This window comes from Medicago sativa, chromosome 7 (genome assembly GCF_051527215.1).
Source record: "Medicago sativa cultivar Bolivia chromosome 7, Bolivia_mono, whole genome shotgun sequence".
In the NCBI taxonomy this organism is placed as follows: Eukaryota; Viridiplantae; Streptophyta; class Magnoliopsida; order Fabales; family Fabaceae; genus Medicago; species Medicago sativa.
This window is the reverse complement of record NC_140755.1, coordinates 74,305,863-74,330,412: the sequence shown is the minus strand read 5'-3', so window position 1 is coordinate 74,330,412 and position 24,550 is coordinate 74,305,863. Positions and strand designations below refer to the sequence as shown.

General features: G+C 32.8%; 4 protein-coding genes across 6 annotated transcripts; 1 reads left to right on the top strand and 3 right to left on the bottom strand.

Annotated features, from left to right (window-relative positions):
* Window positions 1-3,592: 3,592 nt before the first annotated feature.
* Window positions 3,593-7,197, bottom strand: LOC146908396 (alpha-galactosidase 1-like). Its single transcript, XM_085723208.1, has 15 exons — window positions 6,996-7,197; window positions 6,467-6,525; window positions 6,211-6,267; window positions 6,065-6,099; window positions 5,855-5,958; window positions 5,698-5,773; window positions 5,548-5,606; window positions 5,321-5,386; window positions 5,155-5,238; window positions 4,958-5,022; window positions 4,766-4,848; window positions 4,502-4,592; window positions 4,368-4,417; window positions 3,965-4,108; window positions 3,593-3,835 (listed from the first exon to the last, which is right to left on the bottom strand). The coding sequence occupies exons 1-15, from the start codon at window positions 7,151-7,153 to the stop codon at window positions 3,743-3,745; spliced, it is 1,224 nt and encodes a 407-aa protein (XP_085579334.1). The 5' UTR covers window positions 7,154-7,197; the 3' UTR covers window positions 3,593-3,742.
* A 3,603-nt stretch (window positions 7,198-10,800) lies between these two features.
* On the top strand, window positions 10,801-13,480 carry MAN6 (Glycosyl hydrolase superfamily protein). The gene is made up of 6 exons (XM_085723836.1): window positions 10,801-10,963; window positions 11,123-11,402; window positions 11,568-11,762; window positions 11,864-11,986; window positions 12,079-12,290; window positions 12,809-13,480. Exons 1-6 carry the CDS (start codon window positions 10,827-10,829, stop codon window positions 13,239-13,241), a joined length of 1,380 nt encoding a protein of 459 aa, XP_085579962.1. The 5' UTR covers window positions 10,801-10,826; the 3' UTR covers window positions 13,242-13,480.
* Window positions 13,481-15,280: 1,800 nt separating this feature from the next.
* Window positions 15,281-18,750, bottom strand: LOC146908394 (serine/threonine-protein kinase STN8, chloroplastic-like). Of its 2 annotated transcripts, none has more exons than XM_085723203.1 (4): window positions 18,171-18,750; window positions 17,599-17,772; window positions 16,709-17,113; window positions 15,281-15,942 (listed from the first exon to the last, which is right to left on the bottom strand). In XM_085723203.1, exons 1-4 carry the CDS (start codon window positions 18,714-18,716, stop codon window positions 15,592-15,594), a joined length of 1,476 nt encoding a protein of 491 aa, XP_085579329.1. In that variant the 5' UTR covers window positions 18,717-18,750; the 3' UTR covers window positions 15,281-15,591. The 2 variants fall into 2 exon arrangements, with proteins under 2 accessions (XP_085579329.1, XP_085579330.1); XM_085723204.1 differs by having other exon boundaries at window positions 16,709-17,130; window positions 17,628-17,772.
* An 838-nt stretch (window positions 18,751-19,588) lies between these two features.
* On the bottom strand, window positions 19,589-24,041 carry LOC146908393 (serine/threonine-protein kinase AtPK2/AtPK19-like). 2 transcript variants are annotated; one of them, XM_085723207.1, is made up of 7 exons: window positions 23,892-24,041; window positions 22,123-23,055; window positions 21,911-21,993; window positions 21,699-21,819; window positions 21,423-21,596; window positions 20,704-20,811; window positions 19,589-20,137 (listed from the first exon to the last, which is right to left on the bottom strand). In XM_085723207.1, the coding sequence occupies exons 2-7, from the start codon at window positions 22,768-22,770 to the stop codon at window positions 19,838-19,840; spliced, it is 1,434 nt and encodes a 477-aa protein (XP_085579333.1). In that variant the 5' UTR covers window positions 22,771-23,055; window positions 23,892-24,041; the 3' UTR covers window positions 19,589-19,837. The 2 variants fall into 2 exon arrangements, with proteins under 2 accessions (XP_085579333.1, XP_085579332.1); XM_085723206.1 differs by having other exon boundaries at window positions 23,986-24,041.
* Between the last annotated feature and the right edge of the window lie 509 nt (window positions 24,042-24,550).

Here is a 24,550-nt window from a genome sequence, read left to right as displayed (position 1 = left end):
TGATTTTGATGGTCAAGAGTTAAAGTCTCAAATTAGATAGAAGAAATGATATTGAGCAACATATAAGTGACATACCTATAATACACAAAGTCTTAAGATTTCATGTGAAAAAGTGTGGTCAAAACTCACTTGTGTGGTTGCGTTTTCGTTCATTGTGTTGATCAGAAAAATTCTTCTTCTTCACCTATTATTTTTTTCTTACAATTACAATGCAACATCCTCAATAGGATTGTCGTAATTTTCGATAAAAAATATCAATCCGCATTAAATTTGAGTTTCGATTCAAAATGAAATTTACTTAAAGAGTAACTCTATTTATTTTATTTTATTGTATTTTATTTTAGAACAGTAGTAAGAGTTCCAGTGATCGACTCACATTTTTCATATTTTTTTTCTTCATTATTAACAAAAGGTAACAAAGATAAAATAAGAGCTTGTTTTATAGCGCATAGATCCCTTAATTATTTCTCGGGCATAATCTGGTTCGCGTGAATAACTTAGTGGAAAAATTTTGTGATTTAGGTTTAGTTGAGGAATAGCCTCATTGCCATAAGTAATTTCTAGGACCAAGATTCAAATTCAGTGAATCTGTATTCCCATTAAAAATTACTATAAGTTCGATTCCTGGGGAACGAATGTAACACCCCGTTTTCCCAACATAAAAATTTCATATTAAATCAGAGTATTTAAATCATAAACGGAATGTCACATACTACTTGAAAGTCATAAAATAGATATTAATAAATATCCTTCCAAGTTCAACATCATAAAAGTCTGGAAATACGCAGCGGAAATAGTTCAACATGAACAAAGTCTTGGCACGCAGGCCTTATCAGAAAATCTCATAATTTGGTTCAATACTTATTCATAAAAAAGTTCATAAAAGACACGTAAGGAATAGATAAGAAAACAAGCCCCATCCCGTTACGTATCAGAGCACCTAGACACAAGTGAGGAGTCCTCTCACGAACACGTCTAGTCTTTATTACCTGCAAGTTACCCATATGAAGGGCAACATTTTCAAGCAGAAGGGGTGAGATTTCACAGTCAATAAATTAAGCATATAATTCATCAAAATGCATTTAACAACATAAAACATCAATAACATATTAAACATTTATCATTTTAGCGTCGTATCAATCATAATCAATATCATCATCAAATACTATCATTAAATCATGTTCAACTCATCATCTTTTAAATCACCAACATATATCATGTTCAACTTAACACTTGACTCGACAACACGACTCAACTTGACAATGCAACTCTTAACAACTTAACAACTTAAATCATCGTGAAACTTCTTGATATGCAAATGCATGTGGTACCATTCAACAACACATATGAGCGTAATTAGGCTCTTCAACAAGTGAGCATAAAGCTGCCGGGCTTAAAGCCCCCAACGTATTTGAGCATAAAGCTGCCGGGCCTAAAGCCCCCAACATAGTTTGAGCATAAAGCTGCCGGGCCTAAAGCCCCCATCTTTAATGAGTATGCAATGGACTCAATCTTCCTACAACTTGGACAACAACGTAAACATCTTATAAATTCCATTAAATGGACAGCTTCTTAACTCATTACAACTTAGACCGACTCTTGCAACTTCAAGACATGAACTGTCCACAACATTAAACAACAGCAAGATACAACATATAATAGTGCTAGAATGCATTAACATTAATTGGGAAATGAATTACAACAACATAATCATCTTAGAACATCATAATAATACTCATACATCATTACTAATAATCTCAGTCCTATAAACAGACTTCTGTAACATCTGGAATCATCCTAAACAACCCTCCTTCATACTCCTAAAATTAATTCATGACTACACGTGCGAAGGGATTGCAAACCAAAACTGTTCTGGGCAACTACAGGTCAACTCGCATTGGCGAGTGGTTCTACTCGCAGTGGCGAGCTCAATGGCCTAGCTCGCAGTTGCGAGTGATGTTGCTCGCAGTGGCGAGCGATGGGTTGCAGCTCGCAGTTGCGAGCGATGAATGTTAGTACGGCCAGAAACCTAAAAATCACAACTTTTCATCTAACCTCATGGTTCTTTCATCCAATTAGCATCTAATTAACACCCTAGGTAATATCTAAGGTCTGTACACTAATTTTGCATCAATCTAACATCTTTTCATGGTTCAATCCTCAAATTGGTCAATAACCCTAATTCTCAATTCTCACCAAACCTCAACCTAATCATGCTAAATTCATTTTTCAGAATCATACCCATAATAATATTGAAGGTTAGTCTCACCCTTACCTGGTTATTGCAGAAAATCGCAGCCCTCCCCTTGTTCTCCTCTTGTTCTGACTTTTCTCCCTTTTTCTCCAAAAACATACGTACCGTGTTTCTAACTTATGTCTGCACTATTTATCTTTCCACATTACTCTACTCACCTCTAAACTTACTCATCTCACCTCACATCCCAACTTCTAATATTTTTATTTTACTTTTCATATCTTATTTTATTTTATAATAAAATAAGTCACACCAACATAATAACTTCACAAAATCATATACTTCACATAATTTATTTATAAATCATATAAACCACTCAACTTCATAAATCATATAATTCACACATATAAATCATGTAAATCACTTAGATCATAAATCATATAAGCATATATTTATAAATATATTCTAAACTTCATTGAATTAATTAAATAATTAAGACGGGCGTTACAACGAATATGAGCCTCTTTTGTTATTCTTTCCGTCACTAGCTCCAATTTGTCGATTATGTTGTATGACCATCAAGGAACTTATTTACTGATTTCGTTTATTACACTACATTTCTTTCTATTAAATGGTTTGGTTGTTCCGATCAATTCTAATTTCTGGAAATAAATAAAGTCCATCAAAATTAAAACTTGATACGGATTTTTCCAAAAATTTACTGATTAAGTTAAAAAAAATCAGTTAATAATAATTTTCTATCAAATTGATATATTTTCTTTTCAAATGCTAGATAATTACTATTAATATAAAGAAGGAGACCATGAATCTTATTTATCAAAATGGAATTTGTTGTGTAAGTTTCATTTTAAAATGATGGTGAAAAGGACCATTCAAAAAAGATCATATATATTTTAGTTAAATATTTTCTTTTCCTCTTATCATTAGACAATCTAATTCGGTTTTCAAATACATCCATATAGGAATAAATTTCTTATATTTCTTATCTAGAACTTTTGCCCTTTTAAAAAAAATTCATTGCTTAGTTTATTTCTTTTTTCTTTATTAGTGGAACTCCAATAATTAGACAATTCATCATCATTATAGGAGATTTTATCTCTTGTGAAGAGATCCAGTTTTTTCCATGATTTTCAGAAAACTAGATAAATCAGGAGGATACGTGAAATATATCCGTTCTTTTCCATCACTTTGACATATATGGGAAAAAATTGTGAATTTTCATCTCGTACGACTTTTAAAGTGATCGTTTTTTATATATCGCAGAAGGATTGCGCTTCTTCCAAATAATTGCGCATTTTCTAAATAACCAAGGTACACATCAACCAAATCATTTGAACTGGTACACAAAATAAGGTAGCTAGCAAAGTTATATCAATAGAAGCAGATGAACAATGTTTATTAAATAGACTGAAGCTGATGATATACAAGTTGACATTTATTTTATTCAGAAATAAACACCTATTTCCAATTAACAACAATGCTTCCAAAAGCTCCAATCTATGTAACTGTGTTCTAGTCTTTTAGAACTCATGCTACTGGTTTCAGCACATACATTTTACACGCATGTGATTCTACTGTTGCACTCAACTTGTTCACAAAATGTGTCTTCAATGTCTTGTGCTGCATTCATAACAATCAAGACAAAAACCTTATTTGTAACCTTAGTATCCAACAAAACGTAGTAAAACATAGTATATATAGAGAAATACAAAACATAAATTGAATGTATACAAAAGTACAATGAATTACCTCCCAAAGGTCTCTTGCTTGGACAACAGTTTTTGGAGGAATGCCAATGTCATCCCAATTAGCTGTTATATCAATATGCTTCTGAAGGCCTCTATTAAGGAACACAACAGCTACCCTATCTCCTAAAAGAGGACCTGCCCATATCTAACCAAAAAAACATGCAGATAAGAACAAAAATCTTTAATAAACATAGTGGCAAATTATTAAAACTGTAAGGCATTCAAGGGATCTTGGCCGTTGGATTAAGATTGTACGCCTTATATTTTGACTTCACAATATTATTTTTTTTAAATGTAACTCAAAATATGAGTAGTTCAACGATCTTTACCGAACAGCAGAGAATCCAATTCCGTACAAATAATACTAGAGACGAAATCGTATGTTGTATTCGAAATGAAATTACCTCAGCATCACCTTCCATCCTAACTTTCTTAGCTTGTACGCCAAGCGAATCTATCGTGGTAAGAGATAGAATTTAATATCAGTAACATATTACAATGATTAGGAAATCACAAAATGACTCAAATTATGCATCACCTTGATTAACTGCAATAACTTCCTTATTAGAGACTATCTCCATGGTCTCTTTAGTCACATTTCTAACATCGCAACCTAGAAGAAGAGGAGCCTGCAATAAACCTTCATAGGTGAAAAAAAGAAGCCAGGTACAATACATGATTTCACATAAATCAAAGGCCTATTTGAATTAGTTTCTACACAAGTGTTTTTGCTATAAGTGCCTAATTAAGTTGTTTAGCCAAACGGGGCTCAAGATACATGAAGACAAGAGAATGATAGAACCTTTGAAATAGCCCACAAACTGAAGTGAACAATATATTCATTTCTTGTCATCCCTCCATTTCCAACCTCAAGCATATCAGGATCTGTTGAGTTAAAATGTTTAATGAATATCTTGAGTCATAAATTATATCATGAAATCAAGATGCAAACTCAAAGTATTTCATAAATGTTATTATGCTAATAAAATTTTACCATTCCAGCCACCAGGTCTTGCATGCTCAGCATAAACTTCATTCATGTCAGCCCTTGAAATCATACTGCATAAAACAAGTAAGTTTTATTAGCTAGTAGCTAAGGATAGTAGGATACACAATTGTTCAACTTTAGTAACAAATTGTTTGCATTTCAAGAAACTACTAGTACCAACAAATTGAGTGCATGGTTTTTACCTTTCCCATGAATCATTTATGTCATCAGTAGTTCTCCAACTATTTCCCACTTTAGCACCCCATAAAGCTGGATACACTTCTCGCCTAACAAACAAATAAAGTTTCATTGGAGAGGAGTACGTAACATTGGAAGAGCAATAAGATGCTAAAATTATGCAAGAATTACCATTCACATAGCGAAAAGAAGATTGGACGACCTGCTTTCGCTAATGCCCGAGTCATAACAGGATACCTATATATAAGAATGTCATGGTTTGAGTTCAACTGATTTGAGTTGAAGATTAAAGGAGTTACAAAACCAAAGTTCAAAATTACGTATGATAAGATAAAAGTCTATTAGGAAAACTATACAACACTAGTAGTAAGAGAAATTGCAAATATATTTTTGACTACCTCACAGTGGCATTTGTTCCATCATTGTTACAGTTATCATACTTCAAATAATCAATGCCCTATAATCAAGTAAAATAACCATTGGTTACATAGCACTTGATTAGTAGATGCTAAGAAACAAGACTAAAAAAATAACAAATATTTAAGTACCCATGATGCAAAAGTTTTGGCATCTTGAAACTCATGACCTAGGGAACCAGGCATTTTATTGCTACATGTAAGATACCTGTGAAAGGTCAGCATAAAGATTAGTTAGAAAGTAATGAATAAAAAATAAAATACAAGGGGGTAATTTTTGTTTATGTACCCTGCATCTGAATAAATTCCAAGCTTAAGACCCTTGCTATGAACATAATCTGCAAGAGCTTTAATGCCAGAAGGAAATGTTGATTTCTTTCCCACCAGATTACCCTAAAACATAACAGTATTTGGAAGAATCAGTTTAATTAAAAGCAAGAACTTTCAGAAATAAAGTAATAAAACAGAATGAAGCATGTGAAAATCACATGATCTATACCTTATTATCGCGATTAAGTTCGGCCCAACAATCATCTGCAGCAACAAAAAATTATGGATAAAGGTTAATTGTAAGTTGCTTATGATACCTTACAAAGTAAAAACACTGAAATAAATATAAAAGACTATTTAGTGATTTTTATGTACCTATGTTGACATATGTGTATCCAAGCTTATATAGACCAGTTGAAACAAGGGCATCAGCTGTAAGGAGTACACAAAATTTACAATCAGTCTGAATTCTTAATTTAGCACACATGCATAACAAATATCAAATGCCAGTTTCTCAGATGTCTATAAATTTTTATATAAATTTATAATCATTGTAACTAATTTTTTTAATAAATTAATTATCATATATACACAAATAAATCACATAAACTATAAATAACCGAGCAAATACCAGTTTGCCGGATGATTTTTTCATCAATTTGACAACTGAAATGATTCCAACTGTTCCACCTGTATGATAGAAAAAAAATGTTATAAAAACCTTAGTATCATAAATCTTTAGATGCATGTAAAATATCAATGGAAAGTATTACACTATATTTAATCAGCTATAATTAGTTGATAGGTTAACTAGAGTTAGAAGCATGATTTAGAGTTACTTAAAGTGAGTTACTCGAACTAATCTCTTATATATAGGAGCAATGATTGTACTCATTCATTATCTTTTATCAATCTATATTCATTCTCATCAATCTCTATGAATATCTTTGTCATGAATACTCTTATGCTTGTTTTCTTGCTGATCATTATGATTTTCTTCTCTATGATTCCATAATTCATAATAGAAAGTAAATAAAATGAAAAAAATAAAACAAAAAATTGTTTTAATTTCTTAGTATTCCTTGCTAATTAAAGTATTGCTATTCTAAAAAGCACTGAAGTGAATCCAACAAATTAAGAGAAGGAATTTAGTGATATACCCCATAGGAGGAGTTTTACCAAGGCCATTAGCAAGAAGGTTTCTTCTGAGATGCTCTCCATCATAGTTGTTCCCTAATGATGAAGCAGTGACACAAACCAACCAAATATGCAAGAGGGTCACCAAAACCACCATCTCACAAACATTTTTTCTTTCCATTCTGTACCCTTTAGCAAACCACTACACTTAACTCCAGTTGCAGTGAGAGTGAGAGATATGGTCCCGTATCTTTTTATAGCAAAAAAACACACACAAACAAAGATGTTCCTCCTTTGTCCAAAGTCAGTGTTTTTAACTGTGCTGCGTGTTGACTGGGACGTCAATGTCTGAATATTGATTGATAGACTTATCAATTACGTTGCATGAAAAAATCCAACTACAATTCAAACCACGTCATTTTCTTTTTGTTAACCCTCCGACACGAGAGTTTTAGTAACTTGAAGTTCGATCATGAGTTAAGTAAATGTTAAAAAAGTACGCAAAATTTCTCTACAGTCGCAATCTCTCACTGCCCATATAGTGTGAAACCTACATCATGTGTCTATTCTCCAAGCTTCTTGCACCATCAACTACGTCTATTGACCGAAAGGCTTTAACACAGTTTGGTTGTTGAAGAAAAAATGCAGCATGCATTTATGACCAAAGACAAGTAGCATTGCTAATTTGGGCTTAGGCTACGGTGCATGACCTCATTAGGTCTCCTACCGAAGGAGACTTGAATTTTATTTTTTTTTGTAAAATGGATGTGTATCATTGGATCTATTTTAGAAGGTATTGAATGGTTGTGATTTGGAGATATGTGGCCCACTAATATATCATTATTTAAACATATATATTGTTTTTTAAAAATGCAATTGAATTTGGAATAACATTTAACAAAGGGTGTTTTGGGTATTGTCCTGAATTGGATTTTTTTTTTATAAATTATCATTAAACCCTTAAAATTAAATTTCATTTTAATTAACTTCAATTGTACTCCCATGAATGAATAATTCATGAATTTATGATCTATGAATTATTCTTGTGGAATCTAATTCACAAAACTTGACTTTTGAACAAAGTCTGTTATTGACGTGGTTATATAGACAAATTTTTATTTTATTTTTGAAAGAAATTTTTATGTAAAAATATGAGAAAGTCGATATGATAATTTTTTTTATATAAATTACAAAATATTTAAGCATATAAAATACGCAACGAGCACGATGCAAATATTTAACAATGCTTTTCATATAAAATAGCAAAATATTTAATAGAAATACTATATATTAATGTTGATATTTTGAAAATAGTCATGAATTTTAAAATTATAACAGTTTTTGTATATAATTTTTTTAATAGAAACATTACATTAATGCTTATAACTTTCATTTACTCTTCTTTTTGAATAATTTATTTATTATCTTTAAAAAATTTATAATATTATCAATATTATTATTTTGTATATAATTACCACATTGTTACGCGACCCATGCGAATGCACGAGTCTTTTACTAATTTAGGAGAAAAATATGATATTCTACCAAATATAAACTACCTAAACTGACCTTTCCACTAAATATGTGAATATAATTGTAATTATAATACTTCTTATCCTGTAACCAAAAAATACTTCTTATATCCACCACAATTATAAGTAAATTGATAGCACAGTAACGTACAATTATAAGTAACAATATAATATGTCTCAAATCTTGTAAAAAAAATATATACATGTCTCGCACCATGCGAGACCTACTAAGGTTGTGCACGGTAAACGGAGCTTGCAATTTGCTTGAAGCAAATTTATTTGGTTTGACTTTACCTACACATGAGTCTACATATTATTCTCGAACCATAAAGTCTGACCAACAATTATTTTATCTATATATAAATCAAATTCAATTTTTACGAACGAATCCTTTTAAGTTGAACTCATTCGAGCATCTCCAATGAAAGATGTTTTGTCTAATAGCTGATAAGATATTTAATAATGATAGAATAATGATTATGGTAGTTTAGGTAATTTATTTTAGAAGGGGATTTTAGGTATATTATATTAGTTGGTTACCAAGTAGTTATTGTCTAATTGTTGTAGTTATCTTATAATGTGTATGTATGTATTAGTATATAATTAATGTATTGCCTCATTGTTGACATGAATGAAAATAAAATCATTTCTCCTTTCTAAATTCTCTCTAGTTTTTCCCTATAAATTATGGAGTCTGATTCTACTCGAATCAGGTTGTATCATTTGGTGATTTCATTATCGTTCTCGTTCTCGCTAATTCAAGAATGGATATGACCATTTCGATTTTCGACGGTACTAACGAAGATGCTTATTGGTGGGTCTTTTGCAACGAGCAACACTTTCGGATGAACAACGTACAAGTGGCGGTGCAATTGCAAGAAGCAGTGCCGAATTTGTGTGAAAGTGCTTTATATTGGTGGGTATGGTGGTCTGAACGTCATCCTAAAGCTACTTGGGAAACTTTACCACTGCATTTTTGTGGCGTTTCAAACCGGAATCGTCACACATTATACCGTTAATGGATGAGGACATAGATTTAGTTAATGAATCATTCAAATATAGGAATATTATATGAATAATAGAGAAAATTGCTTTAAAAAATTGAACAAAAGTCTCTAAAATGAATATCAAATAATTTTATTTACCAACATTTGCAAGTGAAATTCATTATTTTTATGCCTACACATATAAGTTACCATCACCAAGTTCATTTCACTATGACAGGAGGTAGAAATAATAGAGAACTAAGGAAGTCACAATGAAAGGTAGAATTTTCAACATAACCAAATATTTGAAAGAACTAAGGAATAACATCCTATAAAAGAAGGAAATTAGCAATCCAAACAAAGAGGAAAGTAGAAAAGTATCCCATAAAATTATGATGGAAATTAGCAATCCATCATATAAAATTATATTTGAATCAACTGTTAAAACCTCGTCAATAACTTTTAATTATTCAAATATAATGTTACCATCAATATTGTAATGTTTGATTTGAATCAATATTTTTGTTAGATAAATTATAATACGCCCATAAGTTTTTCCTTAAGTTTGTGACACAATTCCAAATTTTTATATGAGAATGACACTAAGTACTTCAAAACAGAATAATTTTTTTAAAATCACATTACTAAATTAAAAAAAACTTTATCAACATGCTTAGGATGGACCCTGCCGTGGTCAGGGGTGCAAGGTTGCAACATTCATTCCAAAGTTTGTCTTTAATCTTTAGTGTTCTTGGATTCTTATTAGTTTTGGAAATTCCTAGCACATTATTCTTCAAATTCACTTTTCCTCTTGACTCTTCTAAGTAACTCTTGTATTCTTTTAACTTTATATATGTGATGTGATGTTGATATCATACCTAGAGTTGATTAAGACTTTGTACTAGATAAGGGAAGAGTAAGATACCCTTTGAGATTATTACATTTCATCATTACATTAATATTTATTCAACTTCATATTTATATGATATGATTCCCATAATAATACTAACGACAAGTAGTGTAGCTTCATATATATGTCTAACATAAGCTTCTCTCTATAAGTCTATATTGTGGAACCCACTTGAAAGTGCCTTAGGAAACAAAGGTGATGTTTTTGCAACTTTACTCCTTCACTTGTATAAACCATTGCTCAAAAATGGAACATAGAAAATATTTTCTTCACTTTAAAGTTAGATATAGAATGTAATTTATACTTGCCCGCTAATCTTCTGAGTTTGATGAATTTCTATGGAAAGATGACTTAAGATGTTCAGATATATAATAACATGCCCTAATAGAGCATGGACATTATATTGTAGCTAAGTAACCAATTTCAATGAAGAAAATAATGGGAATACGTATTATTTTTTTATTCCTTGTTTTGATTCTAAGTTCTAATGCTTTTAGTAGGGTGGATGAAGAGGCACAAAAGGAAGGCCAAGATCATGTACATAAACCTATCACAAATTATGGGTATGATCATGCACCCTCTAGCTGTCATATTTTACTATATACTAGCCAACCAGACCAACTTTTTTGTACGATGTTTCTCTAAAATGTTGCTTATTAAAGTATGGATTTTTCATTATTTTTAAATGGGATTAAATATTGATTTTTTGTAATGGTGTTAAGGAGTGAAATAACGTGGGACATGGAAGATGATGAATGGCAAATGGTAGGGAAGAAAGGAAACCAATTTGTGGTGAATGGTCAGCCTTTCTATATAAATGGATTCAACACATACTGGTTGATGATGTTTGCTGCAGATAACTCCACCAGAGGAAAAGTCACTGAGGTTTTCAAACAAGCATCCTCACTAGGTATGACAGTTTGTAGGACTTGGGCTTTCAATGATGGCCAAGGGCGGGCCCTACAGAAATCCCCTTCGGTTTATGATGAAGAAGTCTTCAAGGTACTCCTTAACTTAATGAGTTTAATTTGTATACACCGTCGGTAAAAAGTTTTGCATTGTCGCCAAATCACATCACAATCAATCAAATGAATGATTTTAAAAGTTGTTATGAATAAAATCAAACGTTTGAATTATTCGACGGTTATGGTTATGATTGATCTGCAGGCCTTGGACTTTGTGGTAAGTGAAGCAAAGAAATACAAAATCAGGCTAATATTATCATTGGCCAACAATTGGGAGGCATATGGTGGGAAAGCACAATATGTGAAATGGGGCAAAGATGCTGGCCTTAACTTGACCTCTGATGATGACTTCTACTCACATTCAACTCTTAGAAGCTACTACAAGTCCCATGTTAAGGCAAGTTCCTTTGTTAAATGCAACAACTCAAAACAAACATTGCTTACTTTAAAGCTTGTTTGGTATATACTGCAATGACTAAGTTAAATTTCACTGTGTAGACTGTGCTCAATAGAGTTAACACATTCACAAATATCACTTATAAGGAAGATCCTACCATTTTTGCATGGGAACTGATGAATGAGCCTAGATGCAACTCAGATCCCTCAGGTGACAAGTTACAGGTTTGCCCATAGTAAACTTCTTCTGGATAGTTCTTTCCATGATATCATGTAGTTACACTCAACTTAACTTCACTTGTGAATATATAACATAGGATTGGATACAAGAAATGGCATTTCATGTGAAGAAAATTGATCCAAAACACCTAGTGGAGATTGGACTAGAAGGATTTTATGGCCCTTCAACACCTCAGAGACTTCAGTTCAATCCAAATGCATATGCTCAACAAGTTGGAACTGACTTTATCAGGAACCACCAAGTTCTCGGTGTAGACTTTGCTTCTGTTCACATGTATGCTGACTCTTGGTAAGTATCTGAAGTTTTTCTACTATTTGCTAGTCTGTGATAAACACTATTTATTTATTTATTAACTTTTTGGTCCCTATAATATATACATTTTCTTCTTTTAGTCTATCTAAATATTTCTTTGCTAGTTTGAGTCCTTAAACATCGGAAACATTGTTTTGGTTTTATCCTTTGTGGTATTTGTTCATGTTGTAAATTGTAATTAGTCCCCATATAATCCATATTTTAGGGAGTAGTCTCAATACATCCACCTGTTACAGGCACTAATTCCAAAATGCAAAAATATGTATAGAAACTAAAACTAAAACTAAAACAACAAGGTTCAAAAGCAATTTTTCCAATGTTTCAGAGACTAAAACTTCAAAAACTACTTTGGAGGGACTGAAACCAGACTGCAGAGTTATTTAAGCCAACACTTTTCGTCTACTTAATGATGTGTTTGGTTCTTTACTAAAATGCACAGCTTTTGACATGAATAGTACAACAGATTCTAACTATATCAATTTTCTTGTTTTAAGGGTTTCACCACAAATTGCTGATACACATATCTCATTTGTAAAATCATGGATGGATGCACACATTGAGGATGCTGAAAAGTATCTTGGAATGCCAGTTGTTTTTTCTGAGTTTGGTGTATCATCCAAGGATCCTGGCTACAACTCAACATATAGAGACACACTAATAAGCACTGTTTACAGTTCAATCCTAAACTCCACAAAGAAAGGAGGGAGTGGAGCTGGAAGCCTCTTGTGGCAGGTATTTCCTGAAGGAACAGATAATATGGATGATGGCTATGCTATTGTTTTCTCAAAATCTCCTTCCACTTCAAGTATCGTAACCCTTCAATCCACGAGGCTTGCTTTGTTCAACACTCTGTGTTCTACCAGATGCAATTGGAGTTGTAAGAAGAAGAAAATGTTGGAGAAGATACTCTATCATGATGAACTCTAACTTATGTAAAGTTTCCCATTGTAAAGCTATAGCCATATAGAACCATGCACGTTGAATTTGTGTAGTCATGCAAGCTCGCCATCTTAAGATAGAAGCATGTTATAGTATTCTTCACTGATTACATTTACCAGTTATGCATACTTGCCAGTGATAGTCAAATAAAAGTGCAAAATGTCATTGAATATATCATCTCATCTTGTGAGTAATATTATTGAAAATGACAAGTATACTTACATAAAGGTCGTGTTTGGATAGACAACTTAGTTAAGTGCTTATCATATAAGTGTTTATGTATAAGCCTATTTCTATAAAAAAAAAAAAATCAAATTGTTTTTATACAAACTATATACTGTTTTGATGAGCTGCCTTCCAGAGTTTATGGAAATAAGCTGAAAATAGCTTATGGACATGTCATAAGTTTTTTCTTAAGCTCTCCCGGTCTCACAAGTATTTATGACAGCAGACAAGCTTAAATAAACCAATCCAAACAGAAAAATTTATAAGCAGCTCACTTTGAAAGAACTGCGCCCCTGCCTGATCACCACCATGAAGAAAATAAAGAAAGATGCCTCAAAGCAGAAGCAGCGGATAAATGATTTCTTATTTTGGTGATAAGCTTTGGTGCTAAGTCTCAGCCTCTACCGGAATCGCCATCAAGGGTTTGGAAGTTATAGACTTCATGTGAGTAAGAGTCTCTCCATTTGTTCAAATCATAGCAACTGTAGACCTTAAGGTTGGCATTGCCATTTGAAGGAGAACAATTCCAGGACTGTTTAACTGCAACAGTAATTACAGAGCTCCATTTTAGTACTTAACATTCATATTCCAAACAGACAAAGAAGAGCATAAATGCATGTTGCACACAAAAGAAAAAGTATAGTGCAATTATTTTTGTATAAGCTACAAACTGTTTTCATAAGTTATCCTGGAGAGCTTATGGACATGTTATGAGTGGTTTCCATAAACTCTCTCAAACAGTCTCACAAGTAATTATGCCAGTAGCTTTGTGTTTTGCGTGTTCTAGTCAAAGATTTATTTTTTGTATACCAACCGTAATTTCCTTGATTAATAATCTTCTTGGGTTACATAATACTGAGGAACATCCTCAAACACAACGTTAAATACACACGACCGTAAAGAAGAATCTGTACATGATTAAAGAGAAGGGTAATTATTTATGAATTGTTTCTGATCAAAGAAAAAGAAACGTTGTAGGGTTCTAGATTGTAGGGTTACAATTTTGAGAAATTTTTATATGGAGTGTTAAATGTTTATCAAGATTTGATCGATATATTTTCATTTTTATTTGGTACGTAATCATAACTCTGCTTGGCCATTGTTCACTTTGTCCACATTTGATGTGCAAGGAGCTCTTCTAAGAGTCTGAAGTTCATTCCATTAATGGAACCACCAAGTTCTTGGTGTAGACTTTGCTTCTGCTCACATGTATGCATTTAAGCTAACCATTTATGCAATTTTCATGAGAGTCGCACTTGTCTAGTCTGTTGTAAACACTATTGCTTCCTAACTTTTTGGTCCTTGTAATATACGCATTTTCTACTTTTAGTCCCTCTAAATCCTAAGAGATATGGAAACATTGTTTTGGTCCTTTTTTTTTATCCCCTATAATACTTGGTCATGTTGTAATTAGTTTAGGGACTAATATCAATATATTCACCTAATTCCAAATTACACAAATATTTATTGGAACTAAAATAAAAAGGTCCAAAACCAATTTTTTTTTAATGTTACAAAGACTGTAACTTAAAAAACTACTTTGGAAGGACTAAAACCAGATTGCTGAGTTATTTAAGCTAACACTTAACATGAATATTAGTAATACACAGTTTCTAACACTTAACATGAATATTATTTAAGCTAACACTTAACATGAATATTAGTTTTTTGCTGAGTTATATTACAACAGTTTCTAACTCGGTCAATTTTCTTACTTTAAAAGTTTCACCACAAATTATTAATACACAAATCCCAATTGTATAATCATGGATGGATGCACAAGTATGTTGGAATGCCAGTTGTTTTTAAAACATATAAAAAAGAATCATAAAATGAGATAAATATACTTACATTTGGATAAACAATTTATAGTCAAGTGTTTATAGTATAAGCTCTTATAAGCTATGTGTATAACAAAAGATAAAATTAAGTCAAGCTACTTATATACAAGCTGTAAGCTGTTTCAATATGCCATCCAAGAGAGCTTACGAAAATAAGCTGGAAACAGCTTATGGCATGTATAGGCTCTTTCCATAAGCTTTCTCAAGCAGTCTCACCCGTGTTTATGCCGGTATATAAACTTATCCAAACAGACCAAAAATTTATAAGCAGCTCACTTTGTGCTAAAGCTGAATTTTGAAAGAACTGCAGCTGCCTGATCACCACCTAGAAGAAAATAAGGATGCCTCAAAGCAGAAGCAGCAGATAAACGCTTTCTTCTTTCGGAACTTCTTTTGGAGATAAGCTTTGATGCTAAGTCCCAACCTCTACCAGAATCACTATCAAGGATTTGGAAGTTAGACTTCATGCGAGTAGAGTCCCTCCATTTGTTCAAATCATATCCATATGTCCTCATTTCCAAATTGAAATTCTTCAAAGCAGCTTGAGACCTTAAGGTTGGTATTGCCATTTGCAAGAGTACAATTCCAGCAGAATACATATCAAAAAGATCAGGACTGTTTAACTGCAACAGTTATCACATATCTCCACTTTATTACATAATTTATATTTCAAACAGACAAGGAAAAGTATTAATGAATGTTGCATACACAGTCTGTTTGCTTGAGGGAAATGACTGTATACAGATTAAGAGTCATTTTGATAAAACTCTCTAGAAATTCTGAAGAGAAAGGAAACATCAAAATAATCTTATAATTACTAAGCATTTTTTAAGCAAGACTTCTCATATATGCTGAAATTTGCTTCTACAGTTCAGTTTTTCAGAAGCTATCTTATTAAATTTCTCAATAAACATCTATAAGCTTATAAACATTTTTGCATAAGTAAAGAAACATAAACTTATTTTGATGTTGATGCTTTCATAAACTAGAAGCTTATTCATAATAGACCTAATTATTAAATGATTATGATGCCACAATCTGAATATCCTTCCTGATGCAAACACAATAGTAAAAATAATATAAATTCTACTTAAGATATTTCTATGGAACATTAGCCAAAATACTACTAATGCATTCTTAAAAATTATGTGTGATTCTTCTATCAATATCTTGGCCTATATACTTCTTTTGCTGATATCAGCTTTATCACATGTTCATAAGTTTTTTTCAACTTATAGCTTATATGAAAACAGTTTGATTTTGTTTTAACTTTTGTTATGAAAATGGTTTATACATAAGCACTTATATGATATGCGCTGATGTTATAAAGGCTTAATTAGGCTGTTTATCCAAACAGGGCCTATATGAATAGGATAACAGAAATAAAACCTGCCACAAGATTGGTGAGAGCAAAGCTGCAATTGGTTCTGGAGGAAGACTTTGTGTTTCTTGTGGTAGAACATATAGTTCAGGAGGACAGTAATCAGGATCCAAAGGTGTATAATTAGGCACATAATTCTTTCCTATTCTAAGGTCTGTTGCTGCACCAAAATCAATGAGTTTAATCTGCCCTTTTTTCGTAACAACCAAGTTGGAAGGCTTTACATCCCTGTGAACAATGCCAGTATCGTGAATTTTCTTAAGAGATGTAATGATTTGGTGCATTATTTGCTTGATGATCAGTGCATTTCTTTTAGAAGAGTCTACACCTTGCAACGCATTTCGAAACATGACAGATTCTAAGTTTGAAGGGAAGTTTTTATCTGTCATGTAATCAGCAAGAGTGCGGTCTCCCTGTGATATGGACAACCCTGCAATTAGTATAAAGAACAGTTGGTAATGTACTTCCTAAGATGCGTATATCTTACATAGCATATGTGCAATTCACTCAAATAAAGATTTAAAAACCTAAAACTCTCTTTTTCTGCTAATGCCGCCACATCGGCTAGCAAAATCTGGAATAGCAGTCGCAATTACGCTAATAGAGTGAAACTAGGCTAGCGTCGCATTTTTTCATAGGGGATTTATCAAAATCCGCTCTATATTGTTATAGTGCCGCTATTTGACAACAGTAGGTGAAATGTGATTGGACACTTATGTAAAAACATTTTTATCTTGTTTGTGCAAAGTTATTAGTTCTTGAGTAAATGAAGGAGTATAGTATGGTACTAGACTCCAAGGATAAAGTTAAAACCAACACTGAAAATGTTCAGAACTCATGATGATGCATAGGAAACCTATGGATACAAATTATCTAGTAAGACTACTGGGTAGAGCACCTCAAATTTCCAAACAAGCCATTTTCCACCTTTTGTGAATTGTGAATTGGTTTTATCAGCTACAAAACTTCCAAGGAACTTGGCACATGTTTCAGGAGCTGCTCTTGAGAGTCTATAATTGAACCACTCTTCACAATCACCAAATTCTGTAGCCCCTTCAATTCCAACCTTCACCTGCATTTTCCATCGATCAGCTCCTATTTTTGCTTTCGAATTATAACAAGAAAAGATAGTGAAATACATACATCCTATGTATCTAATTTAAGTCATTACAAAAAATTTATACATTTCAGTAACAAAGTATTAGGAGAGTTGATAACGTGACTCTCCCTCAGGCAAAGAATACGAGTTTGTTTCCTGGAGTCACTCATTTGGAAGGCAGTCAAATCCCATGAAAAAATCGGATGTTCTGCTGCCAACTCGAGGATTAATCTAATAGCAGATTCAAGTACGGAAACAAGCTCAGCAAATAGTATCAATTTAGTTCAAATGAAGTGAAAGCCATAACTATTCCAACAATAAAACCATTAAATTAAGAAGCAATGAAGAATAAAAGAACATTTCAATAATACCTTTTTAAGAATGACTTTATCCTTAGATTTAGCATCCAACTTACCTTTTCCACTCTTAAGCATCATCTCTTTCACATCCTTTGTTACCAAAACAGCAGAATAAACAACACCAAATGACCCTTCTCCTATCTTACCACCAATCAAGAAATCACTCCTCTTCAAATCTCTCCTTCCAGATAAACTATCCACAACAAATTGCATTGGAGCCAAAAGATATGCATCAATAGCACCAATAAGAACACCTGGTCTTGCAGTTAAGTAAAACCATGCCAGTCCAACAAAAAGTAAAATCTCCAACCTCTGCATGTCTGATAAATCCTCACTCACACTCTGAAACTTATCCAAATAAAATGTATTGTTCAATAACAAGTCTTTGGGGACGATGTCAAAAAATGCATTGCACCTTGTAGAATGATTCTTGTTGAAAAGGTTTGTTGTTAAGAAAGAATTGTTAAATGGAGTGGTGAGTTTTAGAGGAGAGAAACAGATTTTATTATGAGTATGTTGAAGTGTAGGTGTAGCTGTTGTAGATAGTAAGGAAGCCATGAATGTTACTTTTTAAGACAAGACAATGTTATCTGTGTCTCTCAGCTTGTTTCTCATGTACTTGAAACATTTTTGTTTCTCATTACTTTATCCACCCTTTTTTCTATATATTTTCTTGGTTCTAAATCACTTGAAACCTCATCCAAATATTCCAAACAATTAAATTGTTCATGATAAAAATAAATAAATGTGAATATTTTAGGACATTTCTTGAGAAATAAAATAAAGACTTCATTAAAAATTGGTAATATCATGGATGCACTTAAAACCAAGTGAATAGTGTTAGAATGCCTTTGATAACAAATCCAAATTGAAGACCCCTGATAGACATTTTAGAAACTTAACAATCATTTTTTCAAAATTTAATAACGTAGATATTGAGTTTTCTTTTTTGGACTTAACGGATTTGGTTGGTACATGAGTTTTCTTTTTTGAATGATAAAATAAATTATTGTATAACTTATAAAAAATTAACATCACTAAATGTAATTTGAAAAGAAAAAAAGAGTCTAATTTTGTAGAACATAATTTACAAGATAAAAAAAGAGACTGAATACTAAGTTAATTCTCCTATATGATAATAGCTCAAAATTATTTTATTTTCAAAAGACAAAATTAATCATCTAAATGACTAAACAAATATTGTCCTATTGATAATGGATAATAAGAGAACACAATAAAAACAAGTCCAAATTCAAAAGCAATCATAATCATCTCATGAGCTCTCATAACCAGATTAAAAGTAGGTTAGGTTGAACAATTGGTTCCAGCAAACTTAATTCCTATGAATTTGGAAAATTCAGACGAACTCGACAATTTTTTTTGGATAATTGAACTCAACATTTGATCCCTAATAGAAGATGCTTTGTAAATTTGATTAACAGAAATAATGCAATTTATTTTCTCCAAACACAAGTTCTAGCAAAGTCGGCTCAACAATTGTAGAGCTGCAAGCCACAGACTGCAAAGTTAACATGACTACTAAATGAAAGGGAACGACGAAAATGTTTGTTGATACCAATTCATGTGACAGTGTATCACTGTTCACAAATACAAATACAAGTAACTACTAAGAAAGAGTGTTTATATATTAAGCCAATGCCAATTGCATGGTGTGAAGTTCAGCAAGCAGGGCTGTTATTTTGAAGAAAAGAGGCTGCAGGTCTCACATAAGAGAAGTCCTTGAAGGGGTTTCCACCATTTGGACTCCCGGCTGGTGAATCAACAAGAGGCATATCAGTCCAGCGCTTGTCAAAGTTTGCAACACAGTGCTTCCCAGCTACATCTGGCCGAAAACTTGGTTGGATTTCACGTGCATCCAACTTCTTCCAATTGATTGGTTTGAACCACTTGTGTCCTTTAATTTCTTCAATCCCCTTAGCTCCGCAACCCAACCGCTTTGGTGCATCCTTATTTAGCAGCTGTAACACCGTAGCAAATTATTAATATGATAAGAAGAAGAAAGCTAAATTAAATTTGAATCTAGAAAATGATCACTCTTGTGTAGAAAAACATTCTACAGCATTTCAAGAAATGTTATATAAGTGGGCATTTGGAAAAACTTATTTGCGTTTATATTACATAAGCACTTCTATAAGTTTATGCAAGAGTTAATGATATCAACTTATGATATGTCTAAATTATTGTTAGCATATTTTCATAAACTACTCCACAGAGCTCATCATCGTAAGCTGTTTTCAGCTCTTTCTTTGTATTGTAAAAATAGTTTATACATAAACTCTTTCACGATCCGCATTTGTTGAATAAGCACTTAATTATACTGGGACCCTTCAACATTGCATAACAGAAACTCCTTTTTTTGATGCAATTGAAACTCTCCTAGGAATGCCTAACTTAATAGCTAAATTTTGAAGACAAAAAGTCAGGCAAAACTTATTTATGTTGCAAATAATAATATAACTTTCAGATGATGATGAATTTGATCTAGGATAATTAAAGGAAAAATATTCGGTGGACTAGAGATTACCCCTTTCAACAGTGCATGCGCATCACTTGACAAAAATCCTGGCAGTTTAATCTTATCTTTTATTATCTTCTGCTGAATCTTTTGACAGTTCCCACCACAGAAAGGCGGCTGCAAAGAAGGTGAAACAACAAAAACAATCATTTAGCAACTCTAGAAGGACCTAGCAGTTATTCAATTAACAGGCCATTCATTTTACAAGCATGTAGTATTCTTTTTTTTTTTTTTTTGGTACAAAAGCATATAGTATTCGTACAAAAGCATATAGTATTCTTATAACTAAACAAAATGAACCAATTAACTAAATTACACAAGTGGTCAAGTTGTAGATATTTACTAATATTGTCAATTAGCCAAGAGACTAATAGCTTCTAAGTTCAAACTGACTGATTTAGCTATACAGATGAGCCAAACATGAGTGCATTTTAAGCTCATAGTCATACAATAAGCCAGCTGCCCCTGAATTTCAGAAGTTGCAGCTTTGAAGGTTGAGTACATTTAATTAAATTGAATATTTATATAGTTAAACTTCAAATATAAAGACATTGTAATATTATTGAATAAAAAGGAATTTTAGCCTTTTACCATTAAAAGGAACAAACATCATACAGCCATCTTTTTCTTAAACGTGTACACACACAGACCCTCCTTGTTCCTACCCACAACATAGAATAATCCAACTATGAAGATCCAATAAAATTTACAAGAAACAAGATACAAACCTTCCCAGTGAGCATCTCAAACAGTAAGATGCCTACACTCCACCAATCGGCAGCCTTGTCATGGCCCTTTCCAAGAATAATTTCAGGTGCCATGTACTCCGTTGTACCACACAACGAATTAGATCTTGTGCTTTCTTCAAATTTTTTTGCTAATCCAAAATCAGTCAACATAACCTAGTAGATGAATAAAAAAAATATTCAGGTCAGTTATGACATGCGCAAAGCAGGATTGAAAATCAGTATGAAAAACATGAGGGAAGGAGGACAGTAGAGTACATGGCCATCAGCATCCATTAGGATATTCTCAGGTTTTAGATCCCTGTGCATTATTCCCTTTGAGTGGAGATGGGAAACTGCAGAAACAATCTCGGCTGCGTATATGCGTGCTAGATCCTCTCTGAATACACATAGTTGAAGATTAGAACCAGACATTAATACTGCAAATTAAAAACTGAAGATTAGACACAAGAACTCAAAGCTAAACTTACCTGAAAAGGCCCTGGTGATAAAGCTGAAAAAATAGATGGCCCCCATTTACAAAATCCAGCACAAGATACAATCTGTATTTTGTCTGAAACAACATACACAGAACATATTACTTTCAATTTGTATTTTACAGTTTAAATTCATAATTAAGATGAACCTTTAACAAAATATAAAGGATGCTGCAAAACCTTATTTCAAATTTGAAAACAAATACCTGAAAAGAGTATCTGAGTTGTACAACAAAGGGGTGCTCTATCTTTGTCAAAATCTCCCTCTCAGCTTTCATGTATTCAGCGTGGTTTTTCTCCATAATCTTGTCCTTTCGCATAACCTTCATAGCATATATTTCTGAAGTTCCCTTTTTCCTCACCTGGTACACTTTTGCAAATGCACCCTGCCCCACAACCTTCAAAACCTCAAAATCTTCAATGCCAACTCTTTGGATCTCCGTGAGATTCTCCTCTTCATCATTCAAAGATTCCTCAATGATAACATTCTCAACGGAAGATTCTTTGATGTCTTCAATGGTCTCTTCAGTGACACGCTCCACTAGTTCCAAAGAATTGTCAGAGTCGGACTCGTGTATGGTGAGCTTACCGAGTTTAAGTGATTGGCTGATACAACTAGAAGGGCCAACCAAAGAATGTGAGCGGGTGATAATGACTTCTGGGTCCTCGTAAACCAGCTCGCTCGATTCATCATTTGACTCAAAAGAAGTCGAATCTATGTTATTGACTTCTACGGTAAGTGGACCAAAGACATCAGAGAAATCTAGCTCAACGTGATCGGTGGTTGTGGTGCCAGGATCGTTTACGGGAAAGAGCAATGGTTTATACATGCCAGAAAACTGAGAGGAAACCATCTTTCACCACTCAACGAAAAAAGGATCTAATCTCTAACGATGCTGATGACCAGACTAATAAATAACTATAGGTTAATCGGACCGAAGAGCACCCTCACTGCTGATGGACTCCTGTCAATGGCTTGAATGAGGAGGAAGTTGATGAAGGCAAATGCAGTTCCAAGGAATTTTGGTAGCAGGCAGATCAAAATCCAGCAGAAGAGGCCGTTGTTCTTGTTTCCCGAATAGCAGGAAACCAAGTATGCTCCAGTGGTTGTTGAACTCATGAAGATCCGAATTGACAATCTGCATTTCAATTCAACCAAAAAAAAAGGAAAGAAAATGAAAAAACAAAACAAAGAGAACTCAAATACAATCTATTCATCATGTATAATACCATAATAGCACTGTCATAAATAAAACATAAAACATCACAAACACTTAATAGCTCACAACAACAACAAAAATCAAAGCCAAGCAAACAACCAGTGGCCCCTGAATTTGTGCGGCGCCATCACTATAGTCTCCAAATGTATCAAAATTGCAAACACATCCCTAATACCTAATATGTTATTAGTTTTGTGAACTAGATTAACCAACAAAAAATAGATTCGAGGATTAAATAGACTACCAAAAAACAGATGTTGAGTAAATAACCATTTCGGTTAATGAACAAGTGGCACGCTGAATACATTGAAATTGCAAACACATCGACAAGTGTCAATTTAGTCCTCGAATCTGTTTTTAGGTAGTCTATTTAATCATTGAATCTATTGTTTGTTGGTCAATTTAGTTCACAAAACTACAACAAATTGGGTACTAGGGATGCATTTGCAATTCGATCATGAAACCACGAATGACATACATAAAATAATTACCATGAAGAAAACAAAACACCAACAGAAAAAGAGGTTCATAATTCATTCAAATTCTAATTCTTAATAAAACAGTTAAAAAAAAGTAATTTGACAACAAAGGAATCAAAAACAATAATCTACAAACAATATACATCATATAACAGAAAGAATCCAAAAAAAAAAACAGAATTACAGATCGGAAAGCACAAAAACAAATCAAGGGTTTGTTTGTTGTGAATGAAACAGAGAATTGAGAGAAACCAAATTGAAGTTAAAGAAACAAACCTATATGAATCGAATAAAAATCGAAACTTTGATATAAGGACAATGAAAAAAATAAAATTTAGAAGAAAGAGAGAAAGAGGGGTTGCGACGTTACCAGGGAAGGTTGCGGGGAAGAGAACGCTTCGAGTATTTTAAGGAATGTGGTTTTGTGGGAAAATAAATCGCGTCGCCACTTAAATAAAGTAAAACATGTTCTGTTCTATTTTGATGGTTATCTTTTTCTCTGATACGTGGCGTGATATGAATGGGTGTGAGTTGGCTCCACTTGATTTCGTGGACTCTCCTTCACTTTCGAATAGATGATGCGAATATGCTGTTTGTTTTCTTTCTAGTTGCTTAGCGGTGTACTTTGGATTTTGTTTACATCAATTTGAGGGGGAGAATATTGACACAAATGATTGACTAAATAAATGTGGATGGAAAATTCCTTCAAAAACAAAATGTGGAGAATTTTGTTTTTTTAATATTGAAATTAAGGAATTTGTATTATCTATATATTGTGATTGTATTTCCGTTTTTTTATTAGGTTAACACGTGTAAATTATCAATGACATTTTATAAAAAAAATTGCCTGTAAATTACAAACGATGTCTATACTATTTGTAAACAAAATAATTTTTTCGACTTGTTTGGGTTGGTTTTTTCTCCTTCCAAAATTA

Excerpts from the sequence above, each read along its gene's own strand:
- LOC146908396 (XM_085723208.1), bottom strand. The coding sequence starts at position 7,153 with ATGGAAAGAAAAAATGTTTGTGAGATGGTGGTTTTGGTGACCCTCTTG. Across the intron at positions 5,959-6,064 it reads AACTTAATCGCGATAATAAG|GGTAATCTGGTGGGAAAGAA; the intron begins GTATAGATCATG and ends GTTATGTTTTAG. Across the intron at positions 5,774-5,854 it reads GGAATTTATTCAGATGCAGG|GTATCTTACATGTAGCAATA; the intron begins GTACATAAACAA and ends GACCTTTCACAG.
- MAN6 (XM_085723836.1), top strand. The coding sequence starts at position 10,827 with ATGAAGAAAATAATGGGAATACGTATTATTTTTTTATTCCTTGTTTTG. Across the intron at positions 11,403-11,567 it reads ATGATGAAGAAGTCTTCAAG|GCCTTGGACTTTGTGGTAAG; the intron begins GTACTCCTTAAC and ends ATTGATCTGCAG. Across the intron at positions 12,291-12,808 it reads CACATGTATGCTGACTCTTG|GGTTTCACCACAAATTGCTG; the intron begins GTAAGTATCTGA and ends TCTTGTTTTAAG.
- LOC146908394 (XM_085723203.1), bottom strand. The coding sequence starts at position 18,716 with ATGGCTTCCTTACTATCTACAACAGCTACACCTACACTTCAACATACT. Across the intron at positions 17,114-17,598 it reads GGCTTGTTTGGAAATTTGAG|GGAGACCGCACTCTTGCTGA; the intron begins GTGCTCTACCCA and ends TCCATATCACAG. Across the intron at positions 15,943-16,708 it reads TCTCACCAATCTTGTGGCAG|TTAAACAGTCCTGATCTTTT; the intron begins GTTTTATTTCTG and ends TAACTGTTGCAG.
- LOC146908393 (XM_085723207.1), bottom strand. The coding sequence starts at position 22,770 with ATGGTTTCCTCTCAGTTTTCTGGCATGTATAAACCATTGCTCTTTCCC. Across the intron at positions 21,597-21,698 it reads TAATGGATGCTGATGGCCAT|GTTATGTTGACTGATTTTGG; the intron begins GTACTCTACTGT and ends TTCATCTACTAG. Across the intron at positions 20,138-20,703 it reads CGCATGCACTGTTGAAAGGG|CTGCTAAATAAGGATGCACC; the intron begins GTAATCTCTAGT and ends ACGGTGTTACAG.